General features: G+C 38.4%; 1 protein-coding gene across 2 annotated transcripts in view; it reads right to left on the bottom strand.

Moving 5' to 3' along the window:
• The window catches only part of SLC27A6 (solute carrier family 27 member 6), a 37,264-nt gene extending 32,123 nt beyond the window's left edge, over positions 1–5,141 (bottom strand). The window contains exon 1 of one of the 2 annotated variants that reach the window (XM_010399993.3): positions 4,122–5,141. In XM_010399993.3, coding sequence (XP_010398295.1) covers positions 4,122–4,635 — 514 coding nt within the window. In that variant the 5' untranslated portion in view covers positions 4,636–5,141. The remainder of the gene's footprint in view (positions 1–4,121) is intronic. The other variant, XM_010399991.3, reaches the window with a different exon arrangement.
• Positions 5,142–16,071: the final 10,930 nt, after the last annotated feature.

Here is a 16,071-nt window from a genome sequence, read left to right as displayed (position 1 = left end):
GTCCACGCAGCATGTACACTCCCTTAATAGGCTTTGTTATCAGGACTCATGTAAATCAATCTCATGCAGTTCAGAAAGCAATCCTTTAACACCTGAATCCTTGCATCAGAAGTCATGATGGCAATCTGTGATGTCCTACTCTGAGCTGAACTCTTCCCAGTAGGAACAGACTAGAGATGCCCCGGCAAATAAATTCCATTTGTGCATTTCTGGTAGCGCACTGGACTGCAAGTGTTGTTTAGTAGTACTGCAGTACTGTACTACTGTAAAAAAAATAGTAGTATTGCTGTTACACTGTAATAGATAGAATGATACAAAAGGGATTGCAATGCAATCCCTTCTTCAAGCAAGACTTCAGTCAATAGAAATATATATTCCCCAGAAAGGACATAGTTCCTTAAAAGATATCTTCATTTTAAGCAGCACCTTACCTCCTCTGTTTAACCAGCAGCTTTTAAACAACTAAGGGTGACATAATCTGGTAACAAATGTAGTAAGAATGAACACCTTTAGAAAGAGCAGAGCATACATTTCTTCCTTTCTCTTTTACAAGTTCCTCATTAACTTACAAGTTAGTTAACTACTGTTTTATTAAAAATGAAGTTTTAAACTCCAGCTTTTAAATCTCTTTCAAGAAACAGTCTCCAAAATGGAAGTGGTGGGAGACAGTGTTTCTGGGAATCAAGTGTGAGAAGTTAAGTAACACATTAAAGCAAGAGCTAAATACTTGGGGAACACAGCAGACAAATGAGGATAGTTAAAGTAAAAAACTCTCTCTCTGACACAAGGGAAAGTGGAATTACTGGAAAAGAACAGAAAGAGTAAATACTGGCAAATCAGAATCTGTATTTGCCATTTAACCAGAGCCTGGATGAGAAGACAAAAAATTTACTTGATTGCACTAAATGAATTGAAAGAGCATCAGTGTCATAGAAAAAAAAAAATCAGACTGTTAGAGATAGTCATTTCATATAAGAAATCAACAAGAGGAAGAAATAATGAAGTTTTTATATCTGAAACTTAAGAATAAAACATTCAATTGCTGGGTTCATAGAATACATAAAGGCAAAATCAAACCCACAAAACTTAAATACTACTGAAACACTCTGAACTAAAAAAAAGGAATCAGAGTATGAGAGAATTGTCAGACCAGAAGAAAGTCTGAATCCAAGTGCTGAAGCAAAGACAAGATGATACTAACTGGACGAGGTTACCAAACCACAATGTCTGAAAAATATGCAGGCACACAACAAAAGCGAGGAGTAAAAAATGGCACATGAGAGTGATCTTTTACAAGAGGCCCTATGAAAAAATGGAACAAGGTATGGAAGAAAACGCAACCATAAATAGTATCCAGCCTATTTGTTTGGAGGTATCGCATTTGTAAAAAATAAAAGCATTTTTGAAAATTAGGTACAAAAAAAGCTTCAAGATGCAATCATCTCACACAAAGGGAGGCTACATCATCATTTACTGGGATGTAGCTACACTACATCACTGGGAGCAGGGAAGATTCAGCCATAAACAATTATCTGTGGGAATTGCTTCAGATAGCAGCCAAAGGTAGAAGATTCCCTTCAGCATAAATGAAACCTTACTATTAACTAGGTACACAGCATGATAAAACAGTAGAACCACTATACAAGTTCCTGTTCTAATGTGCTATTACAGACAAGAATTTCAAGAGCAAATTTGGTCTTGCTGAGCACAGGCAGTCAAATTGTTAAGGGGATAATATCTTCTGTGCTGCAGTCTGTGAATAAGATCAAAGGTCATCCAAAACACTGAAGATCTAGTTTGTAACTATTGCAAGAAACAGAATTGCCAAGTTAACCTGTATTTCTTTGTGTAGGGGTGAAAAACGCGCATATTTTTTAAAAGAATTTCACTATCCAGAAATACTGCCATTACACACTATTCTCTGATTTAAAAAAAAACAATCTTAATTGCCAAACACGATGCCTGTCTATGGCAATGATAGATATTAGACAACAAGTTGATTGGTTTTAGTGTAAATACTTTGGGAAAAAAATACTACATTCAAACTATCCACACTCCTGTGAAAATGATGCCACAATAGGAAAATGCACAACTCATGTCTATTGATGAGGAAGAATCCCTTGAAACTCACACTAACATTGGATGAAAAGATGTTTAATAGCCCTCTAAGAATTATGAAACTGACTGCGTAACCCCAGCATTAAACATTGCTCTGCAATTTTTATAAACATTACGGGGAAATTACTATCTACAATAATTAGTTACAATATGTTTCTTTCAAGAGTGGTGTGAGTTAGGCCTCACAGTCACTGGACTAAGTACAAACTTTCATTTCCTAAATCTATACTCCTTTGGAGAGGCTCCCATATGAGGTGGTCAATAGCTGAGGACCTAGCAACTTTAACTTCTTTCACAGATAGAGATAAAAAGAGCCTCTAAGTCCTGAAGAAAAGTACTGAGAAGGCTCATGGGACTGACAGACTTAAACCAGACACTAAAAGTCACTAATAAAGTAAGAAGTCCAAAATGTAGAACAACAACTGAGAGACTAATTTGTTGGTATCTCTGTTGTACCATCTGTCTGCCCACACCTCTTGTGAGCAGAGGCAGACTCCCAAAAGAACCTAGTTCAACATGGTTGCTCTTACTGTCAGCTGCTGGTAGAAAATTAAGAGTGGAGAAACACAGTTCCTTGCCCTGCTCTGCAGATGCTTTTTTCATCCATTAGTTACCTCTAATTTAAATAAAAACTTCTCTTAGATACAAGCTTTGATCCACAGTTTCTCCCTAGCCACAGTCAATGAGCACGAAGTTCCTGAACATTAATTCCCTTCCTCAATCCATACACTCAAAAGTACATATTCATAAGAAGGGGCTTAAACAAGATTTTTTAAAAAAATTAAGTAAGAGGGCAAAATGAAAAGCTGTCAGTTCAGAAGTCTTGTTATCATGTATTTGGATTATATTTAAATTGGCTTGTTTTAATTACCAAGCATCTTAAACCAGCAAACCATATAGAATCAGAATGACAAGATTTATAATTTAAAAATATGCAAGGGAAAAATCTTAAATGCATTTTTTAAAACACAAATTCACAGCAGCAGAAAACAGAAGGAAGGAAATTCCGTCATTTAGGTATCATGGGTACAAAACCCCACAACTTGTGTAACAGGAGTAAAATCAAGAAGGTGTGCAACAGAAAAAGGCAAAGTAAACTTGAAACATTAATTTTAGAGAGATGGGATTACATTAGTATGCAATATTTTGATATATTTTCCTCCAACCAAGTGTCAAGGTTCTGTGTGATTGTTGAGCACTGCAGGTTCATTTTCATTTGATCATAAATGCTATGGCAAGTTTATGTTTTGGATCTGTCTTCAGTTTACACATCTATCTAATTGAAGCCAAATTTGAACGTCCAATGCCCAGGATGCCTACAACAATATTTTAAATTCTTTTGAAGCATTTAATAAAAATGTAATACTCAAGAAACTTACACCACACACACTACCATCCGGATTCAAACACAGCAATTTCTTCCACAATCCAACACCAACAGTAAGTTGGTTTTTATGAATCAACCTCCTATGTGCCTTACTCCCAAAACTTTACTCCTGGAAAACTGTCATACCTCTGCAGCTGAACAGCAGAGGTTGTACAGTCCAAGCTTAGACTTTCCAATTTTACAGTGTGTTTGATCAGCAGAAAGATGGGGAGATAGTACAAGAGAATAAAGTACATTACTTAAATAAGATTAAATTTTACTATTTGAGAAGTAAAGGAAAATTATACTTAATAGGTAATTTTAATGTTTTCAGAGACACTTTAAGCTACTACTGAAGCAACTGAACACTGGTAACAGGCTGTACTTAGATGTTGAAAACTCTCCTGCAATACACGTTTTTTAAGAAAAGGGTAAATGGATTTTCACAAAGCATGGATAAAACTGATTCTGCCTGAGAGGCTGAAGCTTTATCATCTTGAAGCCTGCTCCAGCCCTGTATTTCTTTGATTCTGTGAACATCTGTAAATCAGGTTTCCAATAAAGGATCTGGAGGGCCAGACATATGGGAGATGTGACATTAAAAGCTTTGGATATAGGAATGAGGAGTATACCCTACCTGCTCCCACAACCAGTATCTTGGGCTCACAGCTACTGACACAGTGCAGGAGAGATCTGAAGCGGACATTGAAGTTGAGGAACGCCACCACACAGCCCAACTTGGCCAGTCCGAACCACACGTGGATGAAGTCGGGCTCATTCCCCATCAGCAAGGCCACCGTGTCTCCCTTCTTCAGAGCCTCGTGCTGCAGAAAGACCTGCGCTATCCTGTTACTCCTTCGGTCCACATCCCGGTAGGTGTGAACGGTCCCCTCGTAGATGAGGAACGGTTTGTGGGGCTGCTTCTCTGCCAGCTTCACAAACTTGTCCAGGACGGTGACAACCCTCCCTTGCAGCCGGTACATCTCCACTCTCAGCCCATAGGTGAACACTTTGAGTAGGTACCTCAGGTCGGCCCAGAAGTAGGGGAAGAGGAGTTTCTGGAGGAAGTGCAGGGAAAGAATCCCGACGGCAGCCCCCGGCACCCAGGAGGGCGGCACTGGGAGAGGGTAGAGGTCGTCCCAGCCACGCATCTCCCCGCAGCCGGGCGGCCGGGCACACGGCCCGGCAGGGCGCGGAGGCGAAGGCTGGCACGGGCTGAGGCTCTTCCCGCCCTCTCCTCCTCTACAGCGGGACTCGCGGGCCCAACACCGCTCAGGAGCAAGGGAGACAGCGAGCTCCGACGGCGCCCGACGCCCGCCTCAGCCCCGGCACGGCCGGAGCCCCCGCCCGCCTCAGCCTCGCCGCACCTGCGGACGGCCTGGCGGGAGCGGGGCGGGAGCGCTGCGCTCCCCGCGCACGGCTGAGGCTGAGGCCGGACACCTTCTCCCCCCTCGGCCCCGGGACTCACGGACAGCGCCGGGCTGCTGCTGCCGGCGAGGCGGCGGCGGCCGCTCCCTGAGCCGGTTGCATAAGGCGCGATCTCCCGCTCACCCCGCCCGGCGGCCGCAGCCCGGGGTTGACGCCCGGGGAAGGCGGCGACGGCCGAGTGTAGGAAGCCTCGCCCCGGGCCCAGGCGGCGGCTGAGCGAGCTCCGGGCGCGGTCCCGGGCGGGCGGTGGGAGGCGCTGGGGGCAGGTGGCTTCTGCCGGCCGGTCCCGCCCCGCGAAATCGGGGACCCGCTGGTCCCCGGGGCTCGGCCCCGCCCGCAGGCTTGGCCCCGAAGCAGTGAAGGAGAGCAGACACTTGAAGAGTTGAGTTGTATTCCCAACTCTCTCTAGTACTTTTTTCTGTTTTACCACTAAGATCGAGGAGATGAAGAATGTACAGACACAGGTCTGTTATATGAACACTGACTGGACATGCACTGAAAGCAAATTCAAGCAAATTAAATAGTGCAAAACTAGGTTATGAATAGATTTCATGCCCCTTTAAAGGCAATACTCTCAGTAGGCTGACAGTTTTTTATTGATACTGCAGTGTTCCTTACTTGGAAAGTACAGTGGATGTGTATGTCCTGTCCTAGCTAGGTGTCCATTTACAGGAAGACAGAAATATTTAGGTTTTCAGCTGGTGAGAATCACTTCTTCCAGAAAGACATTCTGTGAGACTACAGAGTTCTAGCTTACTTTTCTTAGGTGGAGATACCTCAAAGGGCCACTATCACAAATTTTTTTAAAGTAACTAACAGGTAGAGTAAATGCTGCATTAACATGTGCTTAACATATAAAAACTCGCTGTAGCTGTTTGATTGACTGGAGTTTGGTTGTTGTTAACTGCTGCAGAAATATGCATAAATAATAAAGGGAAAGGCCGTGACTCCTTAGGATGATGCATACTTATGTGTTGATTTGAAGGAAAATAGAGGCTGAAAGATACTCTTGTTTGCAAAGATTGCTTTGAAGAAGGCAGAAAGAAAGCAGAAGGCAAGGTGGGTCAGGTCAATGAAAAGCTCTGGGCATATGGATGAGAGTGAGAGGAAAAGCAATAGGTAATTGATAGAGCACAAAAGTAAGATCAATAAGAATTGCCTGTGGATGAGAGAAATATATTTTAAATATACTCTGCTGTGAGCTAAAAACCATCCAGGCAACATTGCATTTACTAAAGTGACTTATGACTAGTATGTCACCAAAGTCATGTCACGAGAACAGAGAGGAAGAACTTTGTGGTTTAGATATTATCAGTGCTGCTAATCCCCAAGAACTGAAATGATGAGCAAGACCTTAACATAAAGACTCTGGTATGACTCTGCAACACGTCATCTCAAAGCAAAATTGTGGGTTTGTGATCTCTGAATTGTCTCTTTTCCCGTTAATTCTACGGAGAAATTATATCAATCCTCTCTATTCAGTATCCAAGTTTCTTGTAAACATCAGCAATAACTTACTTCTTGTATCCTCCTGAAGGGAGACAGGACAATTCTCTAATGCATGAGTTGTTTTCCAATAATTTTCTGGTCTGTTGTAAAAATGGGTAATGCAAGCCAAGAAATATCAATAGGCAATGAAAAAGTCACATAACTCAGGTGAAGCCATGCTGGAATTCGATTCAAACCCTGCCTGTGCCAGAATTCCCTGGGGATATTGGATTAATCTCTTACAATGTCCCCAAACTGGGTTATTTAGTCAAGCCACATGCCTAACCTTACACCTTAAGGCTCTCTTAGACCCTTGGTTTGATGGTTACACAAGCAACTACAGATTAAGACATAAGGATCTGCAGTTTCTATTCTAGGCTAAGTGAAATGGTAGCTGATCTAGCACCTAAAGTTAGGAGGTGGGTTAGAAATTAGTTAAGTTCACCTTCAATATTTTTCCTCTCTACTGTTTCAGTTCTTAATCCAATGGAAACACATGCACATCTGTTTGTTTGGGGGTTTTTTTTAAGTAAACAGCACAGAATTTGAAGACTTCACAAAGAAATTAATTTTTTTTCTTGTTAACTAGTTAATATCAGCAGTGAAGATGCAACTATCTGCATGCATGGGTTGTTGAGTGTAACATATGAACAGTTAAGAGAACATGAGTTGCCATATGCATTGAGTAAGTTGTTGGGAAAAATAGTTGTCTGGGAAAAAACGTATGTTATTATGAGAATAAAATTACTAACATATCATGTACTTGCAAGTGATACGTCCATACTATGAAGAAACCTTGATTAAAACTATTGCAAAGGTTAACTCAAAAAAACCTCTAGAAAGTTCTCATATTTTAAATGTAGTGATATTTATTTTAAAGTAAATAAAACCCCAGAAGTATGCCAAGAAACTACCTGTTCGTCAGCTTCTTGTTAAATGTCATGAGCTGAAATTTAATTTACTTTTGACATTATACAAGACGCATCAACTCATACCACAGAAAAACCACTGAGCCCTGAATTATTTAGTATGCTGTAATTATTCTGCTCAATTTCACTTCAACAGAAAACATTTTGATGCCTGAGAGTATGCTATGACCCAGTAGTGAAATACAAAGGAGTTTAATTTTCTACTGGTGGAACTCATATGTGAGAAGTTTTGGGGATTTTTTTTGTGGTTAAAGATAAAGCATTTCCCTGTAACAAAATCTCAGTATTGCAAGAAAATATGCACTGATTACAGAAATGCTTCTGTAGCATAAAAAACCTGTAGTTTTGATGTTACCATTTTGGCACATTATGCCTTTTAATATCCAGATAACACAATATGGTGCTGTACATTTATTTTTATTAACTCTGAACATGGTTAATATGCCTAAGGGAATTTGCTTGGGCTATTTTAGTGACATAAGTATCAAATTGGGGGGAGGGGGGAACAAAAGTTGTTTTAAATAAGGTATTTTAGATTTATGGAGTTTTTGGGTCCCCTCAGGGAAAACAGTAGCATAAAATCTGAAGTGTCATGTATTTTCTAATTTCCTCTTAAAGTAATTTTAAAGTAGTGGCTTTTCTTCATCTGAAATAGAAGTTTTCAAATTTACAGCAGAAAGAGATTAAATAGAAATGCCTAGAAGAAAAAAATTTTATGACTTAAAAATAGATTCCTGGCTTTTCAAAGTGTCAGAATGCTGTAATATGGAAGAGGAAGAACATAGCATCATATTCTGAACATTGCCTTGCTGATTGTCCACCACTATTGAATTCTTCCTTTTTTATATTCTAAAATAAATATATTTAAAAATATATATTATGTTTTAAAATATAATCCAGAAGATTAAACTAAAAATAAAAATACCTTGAAAATGCAATTTCCAGATCTTCACATCTCACTCTTCAATTCCATTCCCATTAAAGTGAAACAATAATATCTAAGTAATTGTGTCTATTAATATCCAGAGGTTAGCTGCAAAACATATGTCTAGCAAAGGCTAAAATCTTAAACCTAAAATTAAACAAGTAATAAGAAAACCAGAATTTGATGTCTGAGTGGCCAGTAAGCAAGTCATAATCCTGAAAAAGCCACACAAAACTAACCCTTGACTAATAATGTCCCATGGGAATTTGGGGAATGAATGGTGTTGTCATACTACAGTTATTACAGAGACCTGAGGAGGTAAAGTCTAAAGTTGTTGTCATAGTGCAGACCAGACATTATGGAAGTTTTTCATCAAAGGAAAGCATTTAGGATTCAAATCCATAGGAAATGAAAATTAATTTTTATAATGTTTTGGAATGCTTGTTTATTCTGTAGTTGTGTGAGGACATTCATTTGAAATACTTACATTACATAAAGTGTCTTGTCTCAAGTCATTCACTACAGCATGTCAACAGACTTGTGTCAACCTTTCAAAGGTTGGAAAGATGTAGAGAAAAATCATCTCAGGTAGGAGAAATTTTAATAGAAAGCTTTACTATTAATGAGTTAGATCATTAACACCCCCTTGCCCCATTTTATTTTTAATTTTACTTAGCTTTGAATAGGCTCTAAAGGTAAATTTGTTGTTTTGCCTGAATTCATGAAAATGTGTTTGTACTAGGAGCCATATGCATTAGTACCCCAATAAAATTTAGCCACAAGCTTCCAAAGAAGCATACTGAAATATTAAAATATTCTCACTCCTAGAACTACTTTGTGGACTGCTGATGGAAGAAGTTCACAACAGTGAGTCTTTTGGTCCTGAAATTATAGAGTTTGGGTTCAGTCCCACTGTCATCCAGAAGCAATGTGAATTAACCAAGCTACCAGTTTATACATTTGAGGCAGAACAATTATGCAGAAGGACTTCATACTATCATCTGATAGTCTCAAACCAGTGCTTTTGATTTTTCCCATTCCACAGCTATTGCCTTGCTTATCGGGTATAGGACACAGCACTGACCTGTCAAAGGGATGCATACATTACATGGCTCTTAAGAATAGGTAATCATTTATACAGAAAGATGAAATAAGAGCCAGAGGAAAATTAGAATCTGAATACAAATCCTTTATAAAGGATATTTTGGTGCTGTCTCAGGTGTAAGGTAAACAAGAAGACTTGAAAGCATGGGGAAACCTGAGACAGGTCATTAACTGAAGGGAGAAGGAAACAGACTTCTCAGTACGAAGTGCCATGATTTTCACATTCTTTAAATAGATACTTTGTTGAGCACTAGTGGAACTTGACTCATATGGAAAACACCTAAACATTTTTTGAAAGTTCTACACCTTAATTTTTTTGTTATTCTTATAATTGTTCTAGACTATCACTGCAGAGCACAGCATCCCAATTTGGTTTTCAAGAGACGTCAAATAACAAAAGTATACTTTTATACAATCTCATCTGGCTTTAACTAGGATACCATAAGAGTCTCGAAGAAATCTTCCAATGCTTGTCAGGGAAATTTTCTGTCATGTTGGCCTGTGTCAAAATAGCATGGAGCAGATGAGGCATGAAAATCATGTGCAAAACTTCAACTATCTGTAACTGTCTCTAAGAAATCATGAGCTAGATGCCTACCATTTCCATTATTTGCTTCTGCTTTGTGGGTATGTGCTAGGGAGACAAATTTTAATTTAAAAGAAACTTTTAAAAATAAGCATCTTTCATATCAGGGTGTTTTCAGTAACTACCAGTTGGAAGTGTTCCGTCTTTTCATTATGCTGAATTTCTAGGTGAAAGGGCTGCTGTACTCATCTTTCAAAGGATTAGAACAGGGTGTTTGCCTTCTGTGCCTTCAGGCAAGAATAAGATAATTTTCAACTTGCCTCTGCTTTCCGAGCTTTCATGTTTTCAACACAGTTAAACAGTACGCCAGAGAACATCTGCCCCTTATTTGTGCTTCCATTGTTTCGTGCTTTGACTGCATTAGAAATTTTATCTGATGACCGTGACAAGAGTATTATCAATGTTAGCTGGTATAACAGTTCATTCCTGTGACCTCCTCTTGCTAGAAGTACTTCCCTGTACTTGTACTACCATTTCTGACACTGTCTCTATGTTTTAAGAACTTAGGTCTTCTATATGGAACATTTTCAGAAATACTTTGCCATCTGGTATAACTGGGCTATATGCTAAAATACTGACTTCTTTAAATTCAGTAGCAAAAACTTTCACTCATTTTCTTAGCTTTCTTCTCACATGTTCCTTTTCTGTGGTATGGAAATGAAGAGGAAAAATGACTCTTGAAAGCCCAAGAAGCAACTTAAACAGGAGACAGAGAAAAGAATTTAAGGTACTTAAGAGTTACAGGTACTTGTACTTCTCTGCACACATTTCAGCATTACTGAATCCTGAAACCACAGTCATTTTGTGGTGCAAGAGACTCATTCCTCAAGCATCTTCTACGTAAATCCTGTTCAATGTGATTGTAAATCAAAATGGTCTTGTATTAAGTCTGCTGGATTGAGCTGCTGTGTTGTTGTGTTAACACTGCTAATAACAGTTTCTGGCACATATGAATTTTGCTTGCTTGAAGCAATGTTTGACATGCTCTTTGTGCTCTCCTTTTTCCCTGGTATTCCCCTTTCCCCCTTCACAAGGCAGTTTACTTTGAGAGATGACAGAGAGAAAACCTGCATTTCCTATTCATGTGACTCCATTATACATAGTCAGTGTCACTGAGCAGCAACAGCAGAGCTACTCAACAAGTTGGGGGACAAAACAGGTGCTGAGGATGCCCCCAACACAGGCAGAAGCACCCTCCCTGACCAGAGGGCAGTCTGGCTGCACCTGAACACACCATGGTCTGGGGTACTTCAATACAGGGGCTGCCAGCAGTCCCAGACAAGGCACAGTAATGGATCGGGTCCAGGATGGGACATGAGGCCAGAGGCAGGACGAGGGACAGTGATACGACAGTGTCCATCCACAGGGCAGGACAACTCAGTTCAGGGCCTGCCCAGCCCTCAACTTAGACTCTTTGGAGCCTTTGGGTGGAGGGGAGAACATCCCAAGTTATTGCTGGTCAGGGCCATTAGGGCGAATTTACGTCACTACCTGTTACTCGATTCTCACAGGTTCTAAGAAGGTGGTGGAGCCTCATATCTTTAGCAGTTTTCTAAAAAGTGTTTCTAAAAAAAAGAGTCTTTTATGTTCATTCAGGTAACTTGTCATGTGAACTGTAGATGAGATCTGTCAGATTCAATCACATCAACTGATAAACCTCATGAGGCTAATGGGGAACAAATGTAGGAAAACAGTTAACAAGGAACAAATAAGGTTACTCAATCAGATACTTTAATATAATTAACTTTACATTTATGTGATATAGTCACTACTACATGCAAAAAAAAAAAATCTTTTGTGTGTGTCATTTTATGGTGTTTGTAAGATTTAAGCCATGAACATTCAGACAAATTGGCCATTTTCTTAGTTTCTAACTGCCTGGGGTGTGTCTGTGTTATTAAGTGGTTATCTTAAAATGAGGAGGTAAGTATGTAAGTGTCTTCAAATACTAGTCTGGCAATAAAAGAAAAAAAGAACATGGTAACCACAAGGCAAGTATAGGCACTTTTAAAATCAGCATTATGTGAGTAAATAGTTATGCTTTTATTTCTGGAATGGACTTCCTTGCCAAAATCTTCATCTGGATAGAGTTGAATAACTTTTTATATCTATATGAATGATCTTGTTGCAAAATGTTTTCGTGCCAAGGTGTTGAAAAAGAAATTTTTAAGGGTATGTCTGGGTGCAGGGGCCATTTTTCTATAAATGACTTGCTGAAATCTACATTAGTAGCCTGTTGTACACCAGTCCATTAACCACCTAATAATAATTGGCCTATTGGCTACTTGCAGCTTCATAGTTCTGTCTCAATGGTGTTAACCGACCACCTGCAGCATGAGTGTTAGTGGTCAGTGATGTACTAATAAATGTCAAGATAATCCTGTTTTGTCTTCTCTCCACTAGAATACTGTTTGCTCTGGTACCACTGTGTCGACAGCACTGAAAATGGCTTTAACATAAGGTAGTGAGCTCTACTTTCCACTGAAAGCAAAAGGGATTCTGGAAGATTTCTCCAGGTCAGCTGATCATGGAATGATGCACAAAAATGACCAGCCAAAATTGTCTCACTAGAATACTTTTTTGTTAGTATGCCTTCCTACATTTCAGTCTGTTTGCAAACCATCGTAACTGAAAACTAACGGCCAGGGGAAATCAGCTTACAAGCTGCTTTTGCGATTGCTACATTATGTCAAGGCAGGAATTTTTTGCTGGACTAGCTTGTGTAATAATCAAAGCAGACAATTGCCCAGCACGAACTGCAGAAGAGTTTCACTTTGGTGATGGCAGTGACTACAGCAGTCCGCCTAGACAGCACAGGCTCAGGCATGAGCAATAAGTCTCTTCTATCATGCATTCTTTTCTGTTAGTAGCTCAGTGAAGACCCCTCACCTGTTAAAGAGCAACAGTTTGTGGGGGGGAGAGGGTGCTAACTTTTTTCCTCTTTTTTTCTTTTTTTTTTTCAGACATCTTCTGACAATGGGGGCGAGAAAGAACGAAGACAAACAAGGGGGAAGGAGCAGTAGGAAGGACAGAGAGGCCAATGATGTGCTGCACATCTTGTCCCCTTTCCTGTGCCCTGTCCCTCAGCATTACTTTGCTTTCCAAACGTTGTGAGAACTCAGGGAAGGGCAGTGGTGGTAAGGAGGGGAACAACATGTCATGGTTACACCATAAGGCTTGAGAATTATTCCAATTTTCATACTGACTAATTGTTTTCCTGAAATTAAAGTTCAGAAGTCTTTACTATGCCTATATACTTCAAAAATGAAGTATTTGTTTGCATCAATTTTTCTGCAGGGCTTTAAAGCCTTATTATTCATTTTGGGCTCTTACCTTGCAATGTGAAAAAGCTTGTGTCTGGGAGTTGCTAAAAACCCTTTTCTAAAGGAGTTCTGGCTGTACTCACAATTTGGTTAGTCCATCTTTCTTTGTGTTTCTTTAATAACAAAAGTATTTAATTTATGTGCTTTGCAAATATCATATTCATAAACAAATGGTTAGTGAAGTATTATGAGAAAGGTTTCCATAGTAATTTTTAGTAAAAATTCAATAATCATCTCCTTGAAGTTTCAAAACCAGAAAAATTATGTGTGAGGTATCTCTAAATATAACCTAGGTAAAGGATCAGCCATTTAACAGGCTTCTCTAGTACGGGTTCTACAATGAACAGTTCATTTATTTTTAAACTGTTTTTCAACACAGAGCATATTTTTAAAGTATTGTCAGTTGAAATCGCTAAATACTGCTGCATGTGTAGAAGAGCCATTTGACAGGTCTGGCAGATATAAAGACTTATTGCTAAATAAAATAATTTTCACTTTCTCCTCCCCACAGGCAGACTCAAATGTTCATTTACTGTCTCTAACACTCAGAAGCAGAATAAGCCACATATCATCATCCCCATCATGTCTCTCACAAACCTCAGTGTAAGGCTGCATAAGTATCTAAGTCTCTGAAGGCCCTTAACCTCTTTGCCACACCGTTGCTGCTCTTCTTTCTGAAAAATATCTCAGGCTTCAAGGCAAACTATAAAACGATTAGGGAGTGTTGTAATGGAAGTGGTACTTGTGTTAAGATTATCTCACTCTGTCCATTTTTACTGGGTCCTTGTCTATACCATATATTTAAAATTATTGTCTCAATGTGGCAAGACTCTTAGTTTATTGATATTGGTGGTTTTTCTCATTATTATTTTCTTGTTTTCCTGATCTTCTTATTGAGGTAACTAGCTCAATGCTATGGTTTTGGCTTTCTTTTTCTCTGTGTCCAGAGGTAAAAGCACTGAGATTTTTTGCTAAAGATTCCTTTTATTGTAATCTACATAAAATGCATATGTATTGTTCATATTTACGTGGCAGTGCATCTGTCCAACTAACAGGAAGTAAAAAGTATGTAGAAAATAAGCTTCTACACAGAGCAAAAGTTTTATATAATCTGTTTTGTGCAAGTAAATGACAGTAGTATTTGTCAATGTTGGAAGATTTGTACTGCTAACCTTTGCAACTTTGTTTATAATTTAAAGTCAGGACTGTAGGAATTATGTGTCATGAAGTAAGAAGTAGCCTAAGCTGGAGATTGTTTTAGAACATAATCTACATTTCTTCAGCACTTTTATTTCAAGAGCTACAACTATCACCATATGTAGAAATGTCTGAGGTCTAAGATGCAGACAATACCAAAGACAAAATCAGTACCTATTATTAAATAGGCCCAAAACTTATATTGCAATTGTTATTTTTATAATGGTAAAGAAAAAAACTAAATAAATTCGTTATTTTTGAAGAATTTCTAAACTTTATGATGGTGTTGCTTCCAGAAAATGTTTTGGGGAAATTTTTTAATTCCTATGTGGAGGATAAATGAGTATGACAATATACCTGTGTAGTAAAAAAAGTAATAGGAGCCAGGTTGCTATCAGATTTCTGGTATTTAAAAGGCTATGAATCACCTTATAAACACTCTGCTTTACTCATTACTCCATATTCCAGGGTGATCTAGTTTAAAAATAACTGTGTATGTAGTTATTTACAATACAGAATGCCAACATGGTTTAATTTAAATATATTCCTCCAAGCCTTTGAAAGAAATCTTTGGTGAGTTACATTGAATTTTATAAAATTCAAGTAAATACTCCAAGCAAGAACAAATCTCAAGGAAAAGCAACAAAAAATGTTGCAAAACAAACACTAAAGCAAGCATTATCCAACATTAAACACACTCTAATTTAAAATTTAAAATATCCCCATGTTTTTTAATTTTTGAAGTGTTGAGTCCACAAACCAAGAAACATGGATCAGTTTAAAACTCACATTCACCTTTCTCTTTCACTTGAGGAGTTTCAGAATGTTGATATATCTGTAGGACCTCTAAAGATAGGATAAACATGGTTCTTGAAACATAGCAATTTTTGAATCATAGTCTTTCATTAGTAAACTAAAGAAATATCAAACACTTTACTCTGAAAAATCTTTCTTTATGTCTGTTTGGGAGTAACCTATCTGCAATTAAGGAAAGATGATCCTTCATCCTAAAACTTTTAAATCTTTGATTTGTACTATTTCAGTATATTTAGGTACTAACAGGTCAGAATACTTGGGCTGAAATTTGCTCACGCCTATTCCTCTCTGCTGTGTGTGAAGAACATTAATATATTCCCAGCAGCTTCCTTTGGTGTTGACTGTCAAAGTTTAATCAAGGTACATCTGGTAAAATGTGCCTTATTGCTACTCTTCAAAACGGCTTAGAATTTTTTTGAAAAAGTTGCAAAGGAACCCTTTAGGTTTTTTCTTCTAAATATAAATATATTTTTTCTGCTTCTAAGATAAAATTTTTCTTTAAAGCTTTTGAAACCACCTGTATTTGTGTTGCTTCTGATTTAAAATAGCACATTTTGTATAATATGCCAATAGTAACAGAATTCTCTTGTTTCATTTCTGTAACTGTTCTTTTAATTAAAACCCTATTTGTAGAAAGCTTTAGAAGAAGTCATACTTCCTTGACATGTGTAAAAAATTTTATAGTTCATCTAGTCCAAGCAAAGGAAACAGAGTAACAATTGGTTTTAGGCCTGAGGGAGCACTGGTAATGCCAGGTAATATCAGCAGTGCTACATAAAACCATTAGAATG

Source organism: Corvus cornix, chromosome Z (genome assembly GCF_000738735.6).
Source record: "Corvus cornix cornix isolate S_Up_H32 chromosome Z, ASM73873v5, whole genome shotgun sequence".
Taxonomy (NCBI): Eukaryota; Metazoa; Chordata; class Aves; order Passeriformes; family Corvidae; genus Corvus; species Corvus cornix.
Note: the sequence above shows the minus strand (reverse complement) of the source record. Positions and strands in the feature narration are given on the sequence as shown.